This window comes from Styela clava, chromosome 2, assembly GCF_964204865.1.
Source record: "Styela clava chromosome 2, kaStyClav1.hap1.2, whole genome shotgun sequence".
In the NCBI taxonomy this organism is placed as follows: Eukaryota; Metazoa; Chordata; class Ascidiacea; order Stolidobranchia; family Styelidae; genus Styela; species Styela clava.
Genome location: NC_135251.1, coordinates 12,313,277 through 12,324,523, shown reverse-complemented (window position 1 = coordinate 12,324,523; position 11,247 = coordinate 12,313,277). Strand labels below are relative to the sequence as shown.

At 34.7% G+C, this 11,247-nt stretch overlaps 1 protein-coding gene across 1 annotated transcript; it reads right to left on the bottom strand.

Moving 5' to 3' along the window:
* Positions 1-424: 424 nt before the first annotated feature.
* LOC120335538 (type-1 angiotensin II receptor A-like) lies at positions 425-5,136 on the bottom strand. The gene has a single exon (XM_039403064.2). It carries the CDS (start codon positions 3,979-3,981, stop codon positions 2,476-2,478), a length of 1,506 nt encoding a protein of 501 aa, XP_039258998.2. The 5' UTR covers positions 3,982-5,136; the 3' UTR covers positions 425-2,475.
* Between the last annotated feature and the right edge of the window lie 6,111 nt (positions 5,137-11,247).

The window sequence follows — 11,247 nt, the reverse complement described above, 5'->3', positions numbered from 1 at the left end:
TATGGGACAAAAATCAATAACATTAGAAAATCAACACAAAAAAATTACAAATATTAGATATATCTTGAGTGTAGTGTACACATTATTATCGGATGCCATTTGTCGTGCACGAAATACAAATGTAATTGTGGGACATTTGTTTGAGAATAGGACAACTTGTCAATATTGAAAAAATATTGTCAATAGTAATAGGAGAATATTTAATAGTCATGACTATATCATACATTATTACTTTTATTAAAGTTCCGTGAATACTGTCATTTAATCGAAAAATGAAATACTATAATTCCAAATTCTCGTGACTATATTTTATGTTCGAGTACCGTCGGCTGTCATTGAGTATATGCGAACATTTTTCGAATTGACAATCGCGTTGCATATATTAGGTTCACTGTTGATTTTGAGCTTTCGTAAGACAAACGCATCATGGTGAATTTGTGTAAATTTATTAAAAGCAAAAAGACAAGACATACAAAAATAGCATAGAATATTGTTTTATCCCTATAACAAAAATTATGGCCGGAAAAAATGTACCACTGGCACACAGAAACAAATAAACATATTTAAAAAAATTCCAGTCGCAATCAAGTATATACTAATAATTTGCAAGCTTATATTAAGGTCTTCAGTAAAAACCTAAAACTCCGATGCAAAAACTACATTAATTTAAACGTGTCCGTACAGAATTTTAAATGTTTCTTAAGTCGAAATATAACATACTCCACAAATCGGATGGAGTCAACAAATATAATCAAATGGGTTTCGAGAAATGATATTCCATAGCTTGGTGTAACGTTAAGTCTCCTAGAAATAAACATCGTTAACCAAGGCAGTGCTTGCACTTTATATCAGGTAGAGAACATTTATCAAGAAGGAGGCTTATGACTAATAACATTGCGATCAATACAGATTATTTTATGATAGAAAATCATATTAGATTTTACATTAGGAAGCAGCTGCTTGCGATTTGCTATAAAAATTGAAAATAAAGCCAGAAATAATATACCGTGTTTCCCCGAGAATAAGACTGGGACTTATATCAAATTTCTTTCGAAAAATAGCACTAGGGCTAATTTTTGTCGATATGTCATTTATTTTCATTTATCAAAAATAAAATTACAAAGTAGAGAATTACGAGATTTTCGAATATACAAAATATGAAAACCGATATCCATTTACTTATAAATAACACGTTTTTATTTAAAATAACTACTGAACATAGATTATTAATCATTTAAAACGTGTAAGAGAGATTTCTAGTTATCGACTAGGTCCTATTTTAAGGGGAGGGCTTATATTAAAATCATTTTTTAAATTTAGGCTAGGTCTTGTTTTCGTTGTAACACGGTATGAAAAAAGCACGTGAATACTACATGAATATTTTTCACAATTTTCCCCTCCATAAGTTTTCAAAACATAAATGGTAAAATGTAAGCAGCAATTTTGTATTTTATTATTGAAACTCGTCCAAAATGTTTAAAAAGGAACAAAAAGTTTATAAAAGGTCATTTATCACATTGAAAAATTTAGACTGTTGTACAGAAAATCATTTGCCAGAATTACAAATAATTAGCATAGTACTACCCATACGACCCATATTAAAAGTAAAAAATGACTGTTGTAGAAAAGGAATAGCTGAATTTCCTGCATGGCTTATACGGATATTAACGTCACATAAAACATGCTCGTTGTTGGATATCGGACTATGAAATGATACATATATTGTATTTTATAATTTTTTATATACGTACAAAATAAAATCTGTGCTATACAAGATTTATATCGATTTGGGTCAAAAACAATAATTATGACGTCATATTATCGAAAAACTGTTGCGCGAGTAACGATATAGACTATTTTCTGTTGCTGTTATAAAACAATTTATCAACGTTTCAACAGCTCTTTATTGATTGTATTGATGAAATTGAAAGTTTACATATACAAAGTCATAAATAATATATTTCACAAGGACCAAGGAATTTATTGTACACGGGAGATATAAAAAACAAGCACTAAATCAGTCGGTCGCACTAAAAGCTATGTTGGTTGCATTAGAGAGCAAACGTAGAAGTGAAATGTTGGGTGGTTATCAGCCTATCTATCCCCATTGTTTCATGGGCAACATTTTTGAATGATGTATTTATACATGTATTACTATGTTTCCTGTCAATACAGTGTTGTTTTAATCCATATTTCAGTATGTTGTTGACTCTTGAAAATTCCAATTTTCATATCACGGAATAATTATTTTTATACCTAATCAAAGATGGGTGATTGGTAACGTGTACCTCCAAAACGCGGTCTATCTCTACTTCACACACGGCAGGAACTATATTATCATGGTTTCTTTCTTTATATTCCGTCTATTGCTATAATTGAGTGCTTTTTAGTCAACCTGATAAAGGAAAGATAGCTCGTCTCATTCTGAGACCTCCTAACAATGCACAGTGGTCAATAGGTGAAGAAATTCATCTTTCATTCTCTTACTTCGGCTGATTTCGCTTCGATGCCTCTGAGAGGCTCCCATTCATGATGAGTCTTATCATTGTCATTGTGATTTATTATGTCTGCCCTTGTCGTAAAGTTGAGTCGCCTTTCTTCAGGCGCTGTTTGTAACACTGGAGGCGACGAGAAATATTCGTAATAAACGCCGGAAGTTGTATCATCGATTGCCAGGTGACGACACTCCGGTGGCCCATTGATTCCGACTCTTTCTGCTTCTCTGGCATTTCTGCCTGCTGGGTGAAAGGGCTCGTAAATATCTTCACTACTGCTGAGTTCATGAATGCCTTCTTTATGTTTATTGCCATTTCCATTCTCATTCGTTGATGTTGTCCCAGCTACTTTCTTGGTGTCGCTGCTACACGCTTTATTAGGGGTGAGTGGAGACCGATTGTCATCACGTGCTAGAGTCATTTTGTACGCACGTGTATCCTTACAGGCAGCTAAGTTTGACCCGCACACTTCTTTTACGTTATTTTTGAAGTTTGTTGTTGTAAATGCGTAAACAATTGGGTTGACGCAACTGTTTGCGTACGCAAGACACACGAAGAATGGATAAACTGCATTGTAAAAAGATTCGTTGAAAGGAAACCAATCCCACCATCCTGAAATTGCGGAATATGCAAACATCATCTGTTTCGGTAACCAGCAGACGAAAAATGCAGTTACCACTAACGCTGCTAACACGGCAACGCGTTCTTTGCGAACACGTTTGCTTATGAGTTTCATACGTACCGTACGCACAATGCGTAAGTAGCAAACACATATGACAATCATGGGAATCAGAAACCCAACACAGGCTTCGATGAGTTCAAGCATTCCCATCACAAATTTTTTGTGGCCGCTGACTGGCACGAAGAACATACAGACGAACATGCTGTTCGGGTTGTTCTCCGGTTCTACTGTAGTTTGCCAGCTAGCACTAACATTTTCCAAAGCATTTGCGGTCATATTTGAAGAAACTTCATTCCTGGAATACTCTTTGACAATCTGGTAAATCATGCGTGGAATTGAAAACAATATGGCCGACGTCCACACGACCAGACACACTGATCTTGCCATAACAGAATTTCGGACAGTATTTATTGTAGTTGCATGCACAACTGCTATCCACCTGTCTACACTCATGGCTGTTAGGAAAAATATACTAGCATACATATTGACGCTTGTGACAATAGCGACAATTTTGCATGCTGCAACACCAAAATTCCATTCCATGCGGTTTAGGTACGTTTGGGCCCATAATGGCATTGTACAAGCAAATATGGCATCAGCAATAGCTAGATTGAATAGATATGTTATTGTTACGTTCCATGTCCTTCTTTGGCGGAAAAGAACGTAAATTACAACCGAGTTTCCTATGATGGCAACGATAAAAATGGCAATAAATACTCCAGCGATAGCGGTATAGGCCATTCCCTCGGTTGTACCGGTAGATGGAAGATAGCTGGACGTGGTTTCTACTGTCGTCGTCTCCATCTTCCACTTTTGATGTCTCGGCTACGGGTTTAAAACGGTTTCTATATAGTTTTTATCAATATATATCGCATTCTACAAACTAAATTGAAATAAAAACAATTTAGACATATCGAAAAGAAATTGAATTGAAGAATACACAGATTTTAGATTTATTTTCCGATAAAGTATGGCCACGTTCATCACGTCGGTTCGGCAAATAAAATCTCTCAATTGTAAGATTTGTTTTTGACTGGAAAGGAATTGAATTTTAATTGAGTATGAAGACAGATCAAAATATTGTTTCAATCGCTCGACCACAGATCACAAAAATCCTAAATATGAATCCAAAAGTAGAGACAAATATGTTATTTTTTCAAACTCCCAGATATTTGTTCACGGAAGTTCAAAATATTATTGAGGTAAAGCAACACAACGTTGCGAAAAGTTCAGCAATTTTATCATTAAAATATTGAAACAAATTGTTGAATCGTTTTTTTCATACAATAGTGAGTCCAAAACTCACTACAATAAGGCTTAGTAATAGGTAGCATTCAATTAATAACTGATCAACTCGCGGACAAAAAAATTGGAGCTCCAGAAGTGTCTGTACCAATATGGAGGTAACTAATTTTGTTCACCTACTTTACATCAAGTTGTGTAAAGGAACTGAAGCTTATGAGTATATTCACTTGGTAAGCACAGACAGTCCCTGAACTCGTAATAAAGCTAAAATAAGGAAAATCGGAATAAAATTATGGCCTAACCTTAACCTGGTACACACACTATACGGGAGTACCGAAAAATTTCCTGCACTGTTTCATTTCAAGAAATTCCTAAACTGATTCGCGAAAGTTGATTACCCACGCAGGGCACTGAATTGGCAGCCAAACAAATTGTTTACTTAGGAATAAAAAGTACTCAATGATTTATGCGTAATTAAAAGTCAATTGAAATCAATTTCTACAACAATGAATCACATTCCTCTCATTAAAATTAAAAGGATGAATCCAGATCATTAGAAAATATCGATTGAAAGGTTACGCTTGGCCATCGGCGTCACATAGTTTAATTGGTTTTCAAATCAATACGTCAATATCGAAACATCCGATCTGACCTAAAGTGTTCCAGTAGGAAGTAGTATTGGGTATGTTTTTACCAAAACTGATATTCTGACTCAAGAATGATCCAGAGACATACCGTGTTCGCCTTAAAATAAGACTGTGTCTTATTTCAAATTTCTTCCGAAAAATAACGCTAGGGCTTATTTTCGGGGGATGTCTTTTATTTTCATTTATTAAAAACAAAATTACAGAGTAGTGATTTTTATTCCAATATACAAAATATGAAAACCTATATCCATTTACTAATAAATACCACGTTTTTATTTAAAATAACTGCTGAACAAAGAATATTAATCATTTAAAACGTGTAGAAGAAATTTCTTGCTATCGACTGAGTCAAAAACGAATTTCGCGCTATCGACTAGGTTCTATTTTAAGGGGAGGGCTTATATTAATAATAAAATTCAGCGTAGGTCTTATTTTCGTGGAAACATGGTAGTTCATAATATCCATCACAAAATTCTAATATTAATCTGAACGTAATATGGCAACCCTGTTAAGCTATTTGAAAAATCTGTTTATTTAATTTAGATTTCGCTTATCGCTCATACTACGTTTGTTTTGTCTTCATATCTTGTTTGTTTATCATATTTGATATTTCGATATGGATTGTTCACAAACACTCGAATAATATAATATTTATCCAAATATTCAATATTGGGATACAATAATTTCTGATAATACACGACGGGACGCTGTATATAGACATTAACGGAAATACTAATCTCATATATGTAAACCTAGCTACCTTGAGTACAAAATGATGGCTCAAGCAAAGCCTCATCAACAAAAAAACTAACTCAAAAGTAAAGCTGATGAAGGGATAATATTTCATGCAATGTTACATATGACTGCAAACCGGCATACCTCAATTCTATCAACGTAAAAGTCTACTTTTTTTTTACATAACGGCACAGAAATATATGATCAACCAGTCACACAAAATACATTAACTTTGTTTCAAGTGCCCTTATAATGATATCAACGTGTCCTTATCTGTGTGCACAAGTCCCAAGTACTTGACAAACGTAGCAATACAATACTCATTCTTTGGATATATTCTACATTATTGTTTGTGACGTTATTTCACGAAGGCAAATCTTAATCTCACTATACGAAACTGAAGACGAGTACGGGGTACATACACTAACATAAAAAAATAAAATGAGTGAAAGCTCAGTTGATACAGAAAATTAAGAGCAAAAGAAGAATAAATTTATTCTATTTATTCTATCAGTTTTGTTGCACACTAACACAAATGTATTTTTGTTTTCTGTATTTGAAATGTTCTATTTCTGTAATATATTTCCTAGTTGAAATAAGCTTGCCTGAAGAAGTCTGACCTCGGCGCTTCTGAAATACATTTGTGTTTGTGTGCAGCAAGACTCTTGAATCAGCTCTTATACTTGCTACAGCTTTCTTGCCTTATATACCTATACAGATCCGCTGGTGAAAGGGCATACAGCAAGGAAAGGTAAGTTAGTCGCACAACTCCAACTGAAAAAAATGTTCAACCTTTTCATGCTTATCTCCGAAAAAGTTCAATGAACCGAGCACTTTTTGCGTGGTCTGCTAGCTAATAATTTCATTTGCAACCATAACGATTTAAATTCAAAATTATTACAGATTTACTTCCATCTCATCAACCGAGAGCAATAATCATATTACGTTGCGCAAGATATTGAATTAAAATTATGTAATTATTTAGTTTATTCAAGCATTCAATTCCCCCCAGACAACACAAATATCAACATACTGTAATTGATTGGAAGATCTGAATTCAAATAAACACAAATAGGTCAAATCCGCCTGACAAAACGATCTGACAATTACTTAGATACTAAGCTGAAGTTTTGAATATTAAATTTAACTTAACGAGACTCAGGTTTTTATATACCTCACAATGCCTGAAAATGGCAAATATTTCAATTCGGATGATTAGCCTTCTATCTTTGTTGCAAATTTATTATCTCAACCGCAACTGATAAAATGACAACTGGAATTTTTTGTTAATATATTTAAAATCGCTGAAAAAAGTCTGTTATGCTGCCAGCTTGCAAGTTCTGTAGGGACTTCTGCTCATAATAACATCTGAATCTAAAGACTTGCACGTTTTTGGCATTCATAAAATATAAAATCAAAAACCTTACAATTACATATCCAAGACCGGCTAGTTCCCTTCTGTCTAACCGAGTACTCTTTCTTATTAATCAAAGTTTTAATCAATATTATAATATATCTCTAGTGAAGCGAAAACTCTAAGAGCATTACCGCTGTGCAATATGTGTAATTCCGTACGTATGGCAAACGACATTTGCACTTCCTCCGGCGAAATACGCTGATAAAAGGCGGCGCGGTCATTTATTAAAATGACATCCCATAAAATGCGCGTGAGTGCACTCTTGCTCGCTTGGTAAGAACAAAATTCCTTTTCGCCACGATGGTGGAGTCTCATAAATTTCACGAATTTGTACTGGGTTAACCCAAGAGCAAAAAGCTATTTCCGTAGCGACCTGAAATAATTAAAAAATCTTAATGGCATTTATGGCCGTTAAAGCGAAGCCAAGGACCTTGAGATAGCCTACTAAATGGTCTTTTGGTTGATTACCTTTTTGAGTGGGTGCTTGTATATTTACCTACAATATCATCAATATCATACACTTATATAGACTCGAGTGTGCTTTAAAACTTTCTCCTTTTGGAGTCTTTTCCTGTATATAGATATCATATTCTTAACCCCAAATTGGAATTTAAAATTACGTTTGACGTTTCGCTGTGAAATAATAGACGAAACTCTAATAAGTTAGAAACCCACTAATGACATCTGCTTAGAGAAGTATAAAATGCCAAAACGATAAATCTCGTTTTATAAGCTCGCTCGTTTATATCTATCAGAAACTGCGATATATTAAAACACACAATCTTTTCATATATCTACTCATATTGCCATCTGAACCTTTTCGCTGTTGCATATATTTGCATATATAATGCCGTGTTGGCTGTTCAACAGTATCAATCAGATTTACTGCTCCGTGACAATTGAACTAATTGCTTCAATTGCCTTTACTGCCTGCATTGACGATATCTTTTTACGCTGAGAGCATTATAATTACCCACACGGTAATGACGGTGTTTATGTTTACGCCGCATGAAAATAATAAGTCATATGCGATCAGAGAGGATTACGAGTGGACTGAATTGCCAAAAACGAATAATAAATATGGTATTACCCCTTTAATTATCCTATGGAAAAAAACAGACAGGTATTTTCAATTTAATTTTAGAATTACATTCCCGTCAGTGTCTCGTTATTATGCAGGTAGCTGACAAGGCAAAACAGAGAGGGATCGATAAAATGTTTCTCATAACATGGGCAGGATGCTGTTTTAATCCAACAGCAAATTAACCCTCATATACCTGTAACGATTGATTGTGATTTTGTTATTGGTGGATCATTTTTACGAAGTTATATCCGCGGTCAATGGCGTGTTCTGCTCATAACCGTTTTTGGCCGTATAATTTCGATGGATAGGTAATGACAATATTATACTTGGCATATTTACCGGTAAACACCAGACGAATATTCCATCTTCATTATAAAGTAATTTGCACCGGAGATATAGTTTTGTATCGATCGGATTATCCTCATTCAAAATTGCTGGCTTTCTGGTACCATTAGGTATCGCAGCTCGAAAATTGCAATCAGCAAGATGCGCGTTTTTTTAAGTTGCCACGTCTTTTTCCATATCAAGTACCAATATGCAATGCAATGCAGATATGCAAATACCAATAGGACGATGGAACTATTTTGTTTCTGCAATGTCTAATGGGGTCTGCTTTCTATAAAGAGTAGGTGTGCGCACATGTATATTCATAATACTGCTTCAAACCTTTAAATAAAGTATAAATCACTTTTCTCGATAATACAATTGCGAACACATTAAAAATAGCGGAGTATGTAGGCGGGCTGAACTAGCCGAACGCAATCTAATGTGAGATTTTTTTACACTCGATTTGTAGGAAATATCTTATCATGAACGGAGATTCTGTTAGGCGTAAATCACGCTTCATTAGTTGTTTGGACTCGATGGAATAAATTCTTTTTCAAGCAGACCAAACCCAAACTGCGCATATAACAGTTGATTCGGATCTTCCGTAGTAAGCCCCGCCACTACTGCAAAAATGTGAGATTTGAGAAAAACAAATCTGTATTCCTTACCCTAACTGAATGATTACTATTTTTCGGATAAATGCAGATTGCCGAAGCGAACGGTAAATAAAAACCCTGTAGCTCCACTATAGTGGCGGTGTGATTAAATCTTCTATGCGGATCAGCTGCGCGTAGCATCTCGTAAAAATATGCCGAAAGCAGTTTAGTAAGTCGGGACAATCTATACGCAACAAACATCTTCATGAATACATTCAATTCAAAGCTTAAGCCAAGGCCACAACTAATTGCATTCTGTCGATATACGCAACTATATTTGGATCACCGCTACTAATGCAAAAATTACTAATTTTCTTATTTTGATCCCTATATTTTCGAACCAATCACTGCATTTAGTATCACTGCATTCCAGGCCCATATACTATCAAACTTATTCCGAATATGCTAATATAGTGAATAGCATCGCAAAGAACAAGTTTAATTAGAACATACAGACAAATATATCTATAATCACATCGCTGTTCGCCATATGGAACGTGCGATGCAATCCGTCGTACGCGGAACTCGCAGACGGCTTAAATACGTGTCGAAAGAAGTTTACTCCGCGCAACTTCCAATATTGAATCAATATGAAGGTTGTTTTGAAGACTTGCGTAATAAGGCCACAGCGCCAACAGATCGCCGATCGCTAACTTTATTGTGTGAGTATATATGAAAATTTAAAATTAGTTCCAGCGCAATTAAGCATAATATTGACGATAATAAAAACTTTTGGCGGACCTCAATAACAGGGCACACACGGTGAATTATCTATAACCTCAGAGGCCAAAGTAATACATTTCCACGATCAGTAACTCGATAGAAATAGAGGAATACATTTCTAACAACAACACTCTGGAGTAAGAATAATCCATGAGTAATTCCACTGAGGTGAATTTTGATACTAAGCTCTGAAATGCGCGGGGGAGACAGGAAAAAAACACGATTGTTCAGAATAATAAAAACAAATTAGATGCATCATTCAAAATTTATATTAAAGCCTATGGATACGTCAACTGCGTATTGAAAAAAAGTAAATCGGAGGGCTATGAATATTTCGTATTCCAGACAAGATATAAATATGTTCTTCTGGGATTTGAGCTTACAATGAACTATCTTACAGTGAACTGTCAGAAATTGACAATCGTGTATTGGAGATAGAAATACAAGAATGCGCTTGTTTAGTAAAGCGTTCACGCGATAAAAGTGCAAATTAATTACGTTTGAGGTTTTGTTATACTGTATATCCAAAACTCGAAATGCCTTATTGAAGAAAATTTTTATCCGACTTATACACTCAAATCGTAGTTATAAATTTTGACAACGTTTTTGCTACCTTTGGATATTTCTAATCCGACCCCCGGGCCTCAGTAATTCAAAATAATCTATGGCTCAGACTATAATGAAGAAAGAGCCCTGAATTCCACCTTTGTAACACAATTTCTATGTCTCAGTTTGATTAAAATTATGCTAAATAGTCTATCTTTTACAAAATAACACTCTGTCACGAGGAACTGTAAAGTTGAACGCGTGTTGCAATATCAGTATACTATTGGTTACCATTTTTCTCTTATCCCGTCTGTTCATTCCCCGTCGAAAATATAGAAAATAGCATTCTGCATTGCATTCAAGATTTTGTAAGTCTTTATACAAGGATATATACATGACATGCGGAGTAATCGCAAATCCCAGCGGAATCATCGCAGCTCATTCTAACATTGACATTTCCAGGCATTTATTGAATAATTAACCCCCTTTAAATGGTCTTGTTTCATCGCTGAACTTCACATCGTTTGGTAATAACTAGTGAAGTTATACACGAAACAAATATGATATTTTTTTATTGAACCGATTTGATAGAAAATATGCAGTATGCGGCATTTTTTTGCATCGTTATATATTGCATCAAGTCTTATTATTTTTGAAAATTGCAAAGGGAATTTATTGATACCATACATT